The sequence below is a fragment of the Sinohyriopsis cumingii genome, chromosome 12 (assembly GCF_028554795.1).
Source record: "Sinohyriopsis cumingii isolate HCF-2022 chromosome 12, ASM2855479v2, whole genome shotgun sequence".
Lineage (NCBI taxonomy): Eukaryota > Metazoa > Mollusca > Bivalvia > Unionida > Unionidae > Sinohyriopsis > Sinohyriopsis cumingii.
In genome coordinates, this window is record NC_142972.1 from 83,412,148 (window position 1) to 83,426,030 (window position 13,883).

At 35.9% G+C, this 13,883-nt stretch overlaps 1 protein-coding gene across 1 annotated transcript in view; it reads right to left on the bottom strand.

Moving 5' to 3' along the window:
- LOC149786871 (zinc finger protein aebp2-like) overlaps positions 1–13,883 on the bottom strand; it is a 192,703-nt gene that overhangs the window by 95,992 nt on the left and 82,828 nt on the right. The window contains exon 3 of the mRNA XM_089977380.1: positions 11,918–12,537. Coding sequence (XP_089833506.1) covers positions 11,918–12,537 — 620 coding nt within the window. The remainder of the gene's footprint in view (positions 1–11,917; positions 12,538–13,883) is intronic.

Consider the following 13,883-nt stretch of genomic DNA (forward strand, 5'->3'; position numbering starts at 1 on the left):
TGATGTGGTCCATGTAAGAGATGCCAAGGATGGTTCTGAAGCATCTCATTTCAAGTGATTGGATTCTTCGTTGTAATTCTGCTGTCAGGGTCCATGCATCACATGAGTACAAAAAGACTGAGATGACTAGAGCTCACAATAGTCTGATTTTAGTTTTCAGACAGATATTCTTGTCTCTCCAGATGGGTCTTAGCTTTGACATAGCTGCCATTGTTTGTGCTGCTCTTGACAAAATTTCTGCTCCTGATCCCTCTTCAGTGATTATGGAACCAAGATATTTGAACTGGCTCACTGTTTCCAGTTCATGTCCTCTGACTTTAATCTTGGCTGAGATTTGTTTACCACTATTTGTCACTAGTTGTAAGCTAATCCAAATCAGAGAGACCTTTATGTCAGCAATTGAAACTGAGCACCATGGGATCATTTGGCAATGTGCACAAAAATATATAAGAATTTAATATTTTTTTAAAAAACAAGCAATTTCCCCCCTGGTTTGGAACAAATTGTTTTTAAAAAAAATGTTATATACAGTTGATGGACTATTTTATAAACGCTGCAAACAACAGGATTCAAGATTTAACATAAATCCTAGAAGCATACCATATAATACCTTACTGAATCTTAATCGAGATATTAAACACACTGCTTAAAAAGTGTCAAATGGCTGTGTAAATGCTCAAAATTGAATTCTTTTGAATTATTGAATATGAATGCATTAAAATATGTCTTTATGCAGCAAGAGTCAATCTGAATGAAACAAAATATGCCAATATGCTGTTTACAAGAGCTCTGGGGGGATATTAAGGTGGATTACCCCCCCCCCCCAATTTCTTACAGTTGTTGTGAGGCTTATCTATGGACTTATCACTTAAGAAATATGGTATTTACTTGACTAATTGTGTATAAATACAGACTACAACAGATTATCAGTCTTTTAATAAGTCTTATTGTTAAGAGCAGAATAATTTTCAAAGGAGGTACAACTAAGGTCTCTCTTATTTCAAAGATTCAAGGATAAGTTTACACACAATACACATTTTTGGTAATCAATGCTCAAGTTGTTAGATGTGTATCTCTACTGACCAAGACAAGGAAGAATCCATAGTTCTTAAACTTATTGCACCACTGCCTCTATCATGTTAGGTCTCCAGTAAACAGTGGCTAGACAGATAATGATGAACCCTAACTGCAAATTATTTACATCTTACGCAGGTAAATGTAGCAGACTTCATGGAAGATTGGTTAACTGAACATACAAGCTTCATCTTTAAATAAAGTCATTAATATATATATATATATATATATATATATATATATATATATATATATATATATATATATATATATATATATATATATATATATATATATATATACACACATACATACACATATATATATATATATATTTTGTGAGACCACCCATCTTCCATTGTTGTTAATTTTCTGCATATGAGATAAACATATGCATATGTTTGCTACACAAGCTATAAACCTAGTTTTACTATTGTATGTGCCATAAATCTGAGTCTGTCTGTACACTTAAAATCTTGTTAGTAAAACAAACATGGAAGAAAATGATTGGTGGTGCATTATGTGTCTTTTGGTCTGGGAAGGGGGAGGGGGATACAATTTTAAAAAATTCAGTACATGACAGACTATATACATGGCAGCCAGTATATCTAACAGGAAGACCCCACTGTTGAACCACTGACCAGGGAAAGCCAGCAGCAAGCTTTCTGGTGGTACAAAATGTTGGTTAAGCCAAGAATTAAAGAAAAAGAGGCAGGATGATGTGAGTAACCTGTGGAGGTGAACATCTAAGACCACTTGGCCACCTGGAGCCTTGGCATTATGGGATAGGAGTAAATAACTACTGACAGTTTGGTGCATATTCTACATGCAAGCATATATGATAATGACCGTAAGATAATACTTACTGAAAAGACATACCTTGCTTAAATATGTTAAAAATGATAAATGGGGTGTAAACAATGATTAAACGATTTGTGTTATCTTTTTCAAAACAGGAAATTAAGTGGAGCTACAATACATGTAACTACTGCTTGACACGACTTGACAATTCTCTGCCAATGAAAAAAAAAATATATGAATAAATCTTTGTTCTCCAAAATTTATAAATAAATAAACCATTGGTGTCATGAATTTACAAGAGTCCCTATCTAAAAGGCTGAGAGCCTACTCTAAATGGCTCTAAAGGGCTGACCCTCCACTGGCTGAAAAGAATTTTCAGGAATCCAAAAACCATTTCTTGTTTGTAACTGCTGAGTGATGACGACAGCATTTGTGGCAGCCATATTGGCTGTAAGGTTGGCAAAATTTTGGTGTTAATATGACCTTCAAACCAGGAGAAACAGTAACAACAACATTTTCAAGGTGTCATTAAGGCAGCTATATTTAATATAAGATTGGTACCATTTTCAGTAAGGACATCTAGATATCACATGCAGTGTGTGTGCGTGTGTGTCTGTGTGATTTGGACTTTTAACGTAGCTTTAACAATATTTCAGTCATATCAATCACTATGATGTCTCAGTCTGGCAGTTTAAAGTGATGTCAACAACTGAGGCATGTAGCATGATGTCCTACCCAGTCACATTATCCTGACACCAGGACAACCAGTCTTAACACTAAGTTCTTAATGCTGAGTGCCAGGCGAGGCCGCTGCTAGTACCATTTTTAATAATTCTTTGGTATGACTCAGCCAGGGTTTGAACCCATGACCTCCTGCATAGATTCTTACAACAGTCTATTTGAAAAGATTCTGACCAGCCTTATTTTAAGGACTTTTTGTAATCTTGGTATTCATGGTAAAAAATCTTGATAAAAAAATTGAAAGAATGCACTATATTGAGCCCCCCTCCCCAATGTTTAACTTGAGGGGAAGGGAGGAATTGCCTCCAAATGTTCAGTTCTAAAACAAATATTGGTTACTCCACTCCAGAATACTACGATGGTGGCACATTATTCTGGACTAATTCAGGTCCTATAGTAAACCTGTGCAAACACCATGACATTAAAAATTCAGTAACATTAAATTTCTGAGCACTCATGATCAAAGTTATATTTATCAGTACAGATGCATCCAGGATTACAGCTTCTGTATACAGAAAAGGATATGAGACATGGCATTTTTTTTTACCTACATGTTTGAAACATGTGCTTTTAGTTCCACACCAGAGTCAGGTGCTAATTTCAGTAATGAGTGTTCCAAACTCACGACTGTTAAAGGACTAAAATTCTATCAATAAAACAGCATCTTTATTTATTTCATTTACAGCAGGAATAAGCTCTCAAAAGATTATTTTTACTAAAACCTAACTTTCATCATCAACCAATCCTGGCCAGCCATTTATATTCTATTTTATCTTCACCAATTTCCAGGGTCTATCCTTACCATCAGTACTGTGTGTTCTTTAAATCCAATGTTCTGAGTAAGTTTTCAATACATCTGGCAAAATAAAAAACAGCATGGAGAAAGTCTGCTGTCCTTGCATGCTTTCTATTCCCAGCCTGCCTATATAATGCTTGCAGCTGAGATTCAATTTGTATATACTTTGTGTTAATCCTCTGTGCCCTTTCAGAATGATTCAAAGATTAAATTCAAGTACACCATATATCTCACATAATACTACCAGGCTAAGAGATAATCTCAATGGTGGGTGATGGGTGTGGTGTGAATCCCTCAGAGGGACCAATGCTCTCCAGGCTGAAATTAATTACCTGGTTTCCAACATAATATTGTTTCTTATTTCAAACTGCTAAGTGTTGAAACCAACTGGGGCAAAAAACTGGATGTCAAAACAGTACCATTTTCATTCAAGACCAACTAGACATTATAATTAATCTTTTTGTGAAAACCCGATGTCCACAGGGACATCAATTCAGGAGGTGTAGCAATAACAAGAATATTTTCAAAATGGTAGCCATGTTGACCATATTGGATGCCCAATGGGCACCATTTTCTTTTGTGACCAACTAGACCTTACGATGAATTATGTATTTGCTGGTAATCCTCTCACTGGATTAGAAGAAGTGGAAATAACAAATTTGTATTTATGGATGCTGGACATCTATATATCACATGGTGTATGTGTGTGAGACTTGGATTTTTAATGTAGCTTTAACAATTTGTCAGTCATATCACTATGATGTCTTTGTGTGGCAGCTTATAGCGATGTCTAGCACTGAGGTATCATGCCGCAGACATGTAGCATGATGTCCCACCCAGTCACATTATCCTGACACCAGGACGACCAGTCCTAAAGTAAATTCTTAATTCTGAGTGCCAAGTGAGGCAGACGTTTTTTAATAAGTCTTAGGTATGACTCGGCTGGGGTTTGAACCCATGACCTCCCACATCTGAGGCTGATGCCCTCACCACTTAGGCCACCAGAGCAGTAAGATATCACGTGAAGTCTCTTCATGAATACCACTCACTGCTGTGACCATCCATTCAGGAGGAATAGTTATAAGATTTTCAAGGTCAGATCAGCACCTTTTCATTTAGGACCATCTCGACATTATATGAAATCTTTTGGTGAAAACCTTGTTTCAATATGACCATCCAACTAGTGATAACAAGATTTTCAAGATGCTCAAATGGTGGTTATAGTGAAGGTCAGATTAGCACTGTTTTTCATTTAGGAACAAAAAGACATCACAAGAAGTTTTCTACTGAAACTTCATGTCGATATGACTTTCCATTTATGACCTAAGTGATAAGATTTAGAAGACTGCTGCCATGGTGCCCATTTGGCAGGTAAATCCCCATCGTTTTCATTCACAACCCAGAAGACATCATAAGAAGTATTTTGGTGAAAATCTTATGTGGATTTGAACATACATCTAGGTGTAGTGATAAGATTTTCAAGGTGACTGCCTTGGTGTCCATTTTGGCTACTGGATGGACATAATTTTGCATTTAGGATCAACTAGATATATAAAGTCTTTTTGGGGGCGATCACCAGTTATTATGTACTTTTGAGAGAGTGACGTATGTAAGGTGAAGTTGTTTGCATTTAAAACATGCACAATGGAGAGAATGTTGGCATACCTGTATGCTACATTAATGTAATGTGGATGATATTTCTTTGGATATTGTACTTTTGGAAACTGTACATGACCTAAGCACACTGCTAACTAAAATGATTGCTCCCTTGTGCTAAAATGTCAGCCTGAATTAGTCTTTAGTACACTATCCATAGCAGCTATTAAAATAGGGAAAATGAATTTTGCCAGACTAGACAATACCAGCTTCTGAAAGTGCAATGAATGAATTAACAAATATATAAAATGTAAAAAAAGTTATCGGCTCTTTTTTTAATACAATTTAACTCTGAAGTTCAGGAAGTGAAAATGACCAAGTGGAGCTAGCACTTTTTTGAAGGGTGCACATCTGGAGTAAGGCCAAGCTGTATACTCTATAACCCATATTACACCCATCAATCAGACACCAACATAAAGGGAATTAAAGGTTCTTTGAATTATACCTAAGATATACAAGGTCTATTTAAATAGCCAGTATAACCAATGACGAAAGCCGGGGAAATTCTTTTTTTTTAAATTCTAACCCTATGCAAAATACGAAACTGTAGAGCGCCACCTTAGTGAAAATCCTATGTTAATATGCCCATCCATTCAGGAGGCATAGCAATAACACAATTTTAAAGATGGCCACTGTGGTGGCCATACTGTATGCCCAAGTAACAGCATTTTCATTCTGGACCAACTCAACCTTGGGGAGAATATGTGTGTAAAGTTTTATGGCAATCCTAAGTGATAACAATACCTGTGATAAATGACCAACAGACAAGAAACAACATTCATTCCAGAAGTTCTTCTGGGTATTGACTGAAAAAGCAAATAAATTAGAAGGGACTGAAGAAGATAGACAAGACATTGGGTGGGGTGATGTCATCAGCCACCATTAACAGCCAGGGTTAGCAACATAACAAGCAGAAAAATACCAGTCCCCCCATTTCTTCTAATATTGTCATAACCCTTAATGTTTGGATTAGAACTGACGTTGCTGGGTAATACAATTCAAACCACCTGGAAATGTCTTCATTCTGTGAGAATTTTCTATTACAAAGGTGTTTTGAAGATACGAATTTTTAAGCAAAAGTGGGTGTGGTGTGAGCTGTGTTCCTGAAAAACTCTTTGAGGCTTTGCAGTTGTTCTTAATCACAATTAAACTTAATAGATTCTTAGCACAGTCTATTAGAAAAGATTCTTAGCATAGTCTTTTGGAAAAGATTCTTAGCACAGTCTATTATAAAAGATTCTTAGCACAGTCTATTATAAAAGATGCTTACCAGTCTAACTCTAGGACTTGTAATCATGACATTCTTGCTAATTTAAAAAAAAAACATGCCATCAAAAATAATAATTGCAGTCCCTACCTTAGTTTAATTAGATAAATCCCACTATATTTAGTCCCCCCTACCTTTTTAAAAGGGGCTCCGAGTGGCCGAGTGGTCTAATGCGCTCTCCGTTACGGATCACTGCCATCTCACCTCTGTCTGCGTAGGTTCGAGTCTCGGATTTGGCCAATGTGGATATGTGAGAAAGCTTGCCAGTAGCTTCTTGAGGGTCGGTGGTTCTTTCCAGGGTTTTCCCGGGTTCTTCCTCCACCATTAATACTGGCTGCCATGTATAGCCTATCGTGTGATGAAAAATGGCGTTAAACCCAACAACAACAACAACAACCTTTTTAAAAACTGGATGGAAAGGAAGGAATTGCCCCCAAATGCTCTGTTCTAAAATAGACACTGGTTACTCCACTCTAGCATATTACTGTAATGGTGGTACATCATTCATGACTCACAATACTAATTAAGTTCCTATAGTAAACCTATGCAAACACCATGATATTAAAAATTCAATAACTTTAAATTTTGGAGTTGTAGTGCTCATGATCAAACCTATATTTATCAGTATAGAGGCATCCTAGATGATAGCTTCTGTGTAGTGAAAAGGATATGAGCTGTGGCATTTTCTGGACCTATGTTTGTTTTGAAAATATCTGCTTTCAAGTCTGTATGAAAAACTAAAGTGCTAATTTCAATAATGAGTGTTCCGAATTCAAGACTGTAAAAGGGCTGAAATTCTAACAATAAAAGAATGTCTCTATTTTTTCAGTTACAACTAAGATAAACTCTCAAACGATTCTTTTTACTAAAATCTAACTTTCATTATCAACCAATCCTGGCGAGCCAAGCCCATTTATACTTTTATTTTATCTTCACCCATTTCCAGACTGGATCCCGTTTTTTTTCATACCATTAGTACTGTGCGTTCTTCAGAACCATTGTCTGAGTAAGTTATCAATACATCTGGCAAAATAAAAAACAGCATGGAGAAAGTCTGTTGTCCCTGCATGCTTTCTATTCCCAGCCTGCCTATATAATGCTTGCAGCTGAGATTCAATTTGTGTATACTTTGTGTTAATCCTCTGTGCCCTTTCAGAATGATTCAAAGATTAAATTCAAGAACACCATATATCTCTCATGAAACTACCAGGCTAAGAGATAATCTCAGTGTACAGTGGTGAGGGTGGTGTGAATTCCTCAGTGGGACCAATGCTCTACAGGCTGAAATTAATTGCCTGGAATCCAACATAATAATGTTTCTTATTTTAAACTGCTAAGTGTTGAAACCAACTGGGGCAAAAAATTGGATGTCAGATCTGTACCATTTTCATTCAAGACCAACTAGACATTATAATTAATCTCTTTGTGAAAACCCGATGTCCACAGGGACATCAATTCAGGAGGTGTTGCAAAAACAAGAATTTCAAAACAGTTGCCATGGTGGCCATATTGGATGCCCAAAGGGCACCATTTTCTTTTGGGACCAACTAGTCCTTACAATGAATTATGTATTTGCTGGTAATCCTCCCACTAATTTAGAATGGCAGTAACAAACTTGTACTTAATGGATGCTGGACACAAGATGCCAGACACCTAATAATGGCCATTGTGTAAGTTATTCTGATTTATGACAAGTTGAGCTAACAGTCATATATGCCCATCCCTGATGCTGGTCTGTCCTCAAATCTGTCTTCATTTTGGTTGAGCAATGAATGGTTGAGATATTCTTCTTTCAAAATTAAATATGAATTACTATTAAAATTAATCTTTTATACGTATCACCATACTATCTGGTTAACCTTACATTTCTCTGGCCATTAACTTTTTATATCTCTTACTCTCTTGTCCTCATGATACTTTCTCATAACCTTATCTAATCATAGCTCATGCCCATAGTCACTTGGTGAAATACATGCATGGTGAACAAATCTCCCTCTCATAAACTAGATGTACAGGATATCAAGAAGAGCTACTTCACTGCCTCCCCAACACTGGAATAACAACATGCGTGCTTTCTACACACGAATGTTTAAGAGACGTGACTAATGAGTACACCTACTGTGTTGCATTTTCTTTATTGCATTACATGCAATCAACAGACTATCCACTGTGAGAAGCATGAAAACTTTTCTGTCTACATTGGTATTATTTAATCTAATAAGCTTCTGTACATACATGCTTATAAGCTGAGTCCAACTGCAAACTGCATAGACCATGATCTGCCATTGTATAATGCACCAGAAGATCTGGGTCTATGTGGTTGGTTAGGAGTAATCAGCAGAGCACAAACAGAAACCCTGATCTGACAGCACATTATGTGATTGCAGGTTGTAGTCTATGCTGTTTGCAGTTGGTCTCATCTTGTAAGTAGGTATAGATGGTAGATGATTTTGTTCTACCATGGAGTGTTTTCCTATCAGTAACACCTCTCCTAGCTGAATTACCAAGATCATTAAATTCTGATGATAATGGACATGTTACATTACATTAACTGTTACAGTGTTTAACATGATCATCAAATTCTGATGATAAAGGACATGTTACATCACATTAACTATTAAGTGTAAAACATAATCATTAAATTCTGATCATAATGGACATGTTATATTATGTTAACTGTTACAGTGTATACATGATCATTAAATTCTGATGATAAAGGACATGTTACATCATGTTAACTGTTACAGTGTATAACATGATCATCAAATTCTGATGATAAAGGATGTTACATCACGTTAACTGTTACAGTGTATAACATGATCATTAAATTCTGATGATAATGGACATGTTACATCACGTTAACTGTTACAGTGTATAACATGATCATTAAATTCTGATGATAAAGGACATGTTACATCATGTTAACTGTTACAGTGTATAACATGATCATCAAATTCTGATGATAAAGGATGTTACATCACGTTAACTGTTACAGTGTATAACATGATCATTAAATTCTGATGATAATGGACATGTTACATCATGTTATCTGTTAAAGTGTATAAAGCATACTGCATGCAAACTTAAGAAATTCAAAGGACATCACTTCGTTGACAGTTGGAAGAAATTGGTGACTTCTTTCACATCATGCTAAGTTCACCCTACTGTCACTCACCCTACCTGTCTGCCATAGCAACAAAAAATAAAAAATAAAAAAATAACACCCACATGTCAGCAGTGATTACTGGCAAAACCTAATTAACTGCACACACTTAGGACACTTAGACAACTGACCTATAATAACTGAATTATATAGTAATTTTGAAAACTTATATAGGAAAAAAACACAGGTAAAACGTTATGAAATTGATAAGTTAAAATCATCATTAATAAGCACAACCATGCTTAAAAAGTGCATCAGTAAATTTTAATAATTATAAAACTAAATACACTAAATATATAGTAGAAGAAACTGGTCTTTCAACATGCTTCTAATCTCCAGAAGTAGGGTTACCAACCAAATACATTCTTAGACCTTTATTGTGTATTTTTTATCAATGACTGTTTCGAAGTCCAAAGATTATATTAAAGTTGAAATACATGTAGCTACTATTTATGAAATAGCATATATACTCATTTATAAGTCAAATCCATATACAAAGATCTGGCATCGCATCATGCAACAACAATTATGCAGTTTGTTAGGGGTAATCAGTAAAATAAACAACACAGACCCTGATCTGCACACACTTAATGTGATGGCAGATAAAGGTCTATGCTGCACAGATACAGCCTAAGCAAATGTGGGGCCCGATCTGGATCATTTTGGTGGGGCCCCTTGGATTTACGCATGGGGCCCCCTGTGAGCATGGCATTTGGAAATAAACTTTTAAACAAGTTTTATATGAAATTAAACTTAGAATTTTCTTCCTTCATTTTATTATTACTTTCTCTCTAAGGAGATACTTTTAAAAAAATGCTAAGGCATTGGGCCCCTGTGAGTGCAGGACCCGACTAGGTCAAATCAGTCCAATCAGCCTAAGGCCTACCCTGATATTGCTTGCAGTTGGCCTCATCTTATATCCAAATATACATTGTATTATAAAGATGGTACTAAAGTAGGACTCAATGTGAGGTGTCCTTTCATCCTTGATTTTGTGACTGAACAAGTCTATTACAGGCACCTATGTGCATTTTTATTTTTTATTTTCAGGCCATGCCTCTTACCTGTGCAGGAGGAAGCCACCTGGTTTCAAAACCCTGTCTTTAAGAGTCTTGTGCAATAATACTGAAATGTTTCTCTCTAGAACTACTTGAGAAATAATATGCCAAATTTATCTTTATTTGATTGCAGTTACATGACTGATGTGTGTCAAGAAACCTGATTTGAAATATGGCTGCTGACATTTGTATCAGATAAGTTGCCATGCATCTGATTCACACAGCTTATTTGTATCAAATTGGTATGTTTTGGATGATAGCATTTTTGTTTTAATGAAAAGCTGCTTCCTGAAAGAATTTAAGCCATTAAAGCTATTCAGATTATTTCTGTGTATTTTAAATATGCTGCCAGTTTTAAACTGCAACATATTAAGAAATACTATTAGTGGTAGCAGTTTCTGCACATAAAGCAGAAAAATATTACCTGTAAATAAATATCTGCCAATTTATTACACTGGTTTTAAAAGCCATGTGTATAGATCTCTATTGAAAACAGTTCTGCATACCAGAGCTTTCGATAGGTATCTTTTCTGCTCACCGTTAGCTGAACTGTGTGTAAAAACAGTCTGTTTTGATGGCTATAAATAAATGTTGTGGTCTTATATAACACGTCATTCTACAATAGGTCATACTTATGCAAATCTATTAATGTTCACAGAAGTAAAGAGTGACACATCTACAAGGCATCCTCACCATCCCTGGTTAATCATGCAAAAATCCAATGCACATAACTGTGTATCACAAGATTTGTGTAACTTCATAATGATAATGGAAAACTATGGGGTGGTGAGCAACTTGCTCATGTAAATATACACCCACCCTTCACCCATCCCACTCCAACTCCATGATGGACATGAATCCATAATATTAAAAGTGCAAAACTCTTCTGTCAACATGTGTATCTTCTGATGATGACCATAATATGTACAAGATTCACAACAATAACAAATGCCATACACTGCATCCAGATGCAAGCCAAAAAGGGCAATAACTAATACAAAAATCATGGCAGCAAAAAGATTTGTCAACATATGCATCAGTTTAAGATTATGACACTATTATGCATTACATTTCACAGCAGTCCATACAAAACTGGGGACTAGATGTACTAATGAGATTGTGCCATATACTGCTCGTATTACAAAATTAAAAGTGCAAGAACATCAACAAAAAGGGCAATAATTGAAACAAAAATTGTGGGAGTAAAATTATATGTTAATATATGCATTCAGATGATAATCATAATATATAACAAATTTCACAGCCATCAATCAAAACAAATGGGACTTGTAAATTTCCTTTCATAATCTTGCTAAAACTGGGCCAGATACATTTGGATAAAAACAAAAGGGTAAACTCACCTCTGACAAACCTTCCTTTTGTTTTTAATCTTTTCCGCTTCCAGAGTTTTGTTGGTGTATCTTCCCTGCATTTGGTTTGTTTATTATTTGGAGTGTGTTCCAAAGCACTAAAATGACTGTTGACATGCCTCTCCAAGCTGTGCTGAGAAGTGAACCTCATGCCACAACCTTCCACAATACAGCGAAATGGTTTATCTCCACTATGACATAATATGTGTCTGTCAAGCCATGAGCGTGAGCACGAGGATTTATTAAACACTTTACACCCCTCCCATAGGCACACAAATGTTTCATTCCCATCCTGGGGTTCCACATGGCGAATACGAATATGGTCCATAACCTCCACTGCTGCTAGAGAAATATCACAGTTTTTCCACTGGCAGTTGACCAATGTGGGTGTGGCAGCCTCAGCTGTTGTGGTTGTTGAGTCTTTGCACTGGCTGGACGAATGGTTTGAGTAGCCATCTTGGCTGTAGGGACTGGGTGTTAAGAAACTGAGGCCACACCCACCTAAGCTTCCTCCACCCAAGGATTGTGGTGTACATGAGCGCGACGTATCGGGCGTCACCTGCTCTGAACTATCTGTACTCAAGCGGGGACCTACCCTGCTGACTAGGGCACTGGAAAAGATTTAAAAGAAAAACTAAGAAATGATTCTACAAAACTCTTCTGCACTAGGATTAGGGTTTGCAGAAACTACTAAAATTCTGTCGCTTACAGAGTCAAACCTGTTAGTAGTGGCAACCAAAGGGAAAGTTTGGCCTTACGTACACATATGACATGTGTATGCTGGCTCACTTTTCAAACTTTCGTTTTAAACAATTCCCACACATCATGTACCATTATATTTTCATTGCTATTGTTGTTGTTGTTATTTTTTGCTGTTGTTATTACTATTATTATTATGTTATCAAAGTTTTAGGTATGTGCAATTTTTAAGAAATCATACAATATTAAGTATATTTTGCCCTCTCCACACAAGATTACTCTATCCTGCTTCCATCCTATTAATTAAATCAACACTGATACTTAAATTTTAAAAAAAAATCATTATTCTAATTTTGTTATGCACACCATGATACAACACTAATTTCACTACTAACTGATAGATTACATGCAACTGTGAAACACAGTCAGGGCTCTCTGTTCTGTCAACTTGGAAAATTAAGCTTAGAAACACCTGTTTACACATCAAACAATATCTGGATTGACCACTTCTTCAACTGTTAAGAGATCAAAAGAGAGCTTATTTGAGAGGCTAATGGTGATGGAAACTTCTATTGTTGATGTGCATGTATACCAGGTTTTATTCCTTAATCTCAAATGACTTGAAAGCTAAAGACCAGTAAAGAAAGTGTTATGGACAACTTAAAATACTGAACCTGAATCTTAACCCTGAAGGCAAGACCCCTTATATCACATACAACACACTTTCAAACTGATGATGTACATCTATGCATCCCTTTATCTCAAATGGCTAAAACCTTATAAAGCAGAAATGCAAAAATGAGACAAATGGAGAGATCAAATGTATTCCCTCCACTCCCTTTTTATTTGTGAATTGTTTTTACAAAAGACCTAAGCAGAGTAGCCTCCCATAAACAGATATCCAAGTGATGAAATAATTCTGGCTGAATAAGGGAGATACCAAGTGAAAATGTGGTGATACAAGTTTTCTAAGGACATGGTCTATAAAAGGCACCCCATATAAAGTATATGTGGCTTTGCACTTTCATGAGGCCCTGATAAATATTGAATTACTTCTGTATTACTTGCATTTTTACATCACCACAATAATTTCTGTTTAAAAGATGTTCCTTTAATTACTACAGTAAATTCACACTAGCAGTTTTCTTTGATACCAAGTTATTGTTCAATTACTATTACACATTATTACTAAGGATAAGAATTTTTACAGTACATGTACATCTGAAGTGGAATACCAGTGTCTACACATACAATAGCT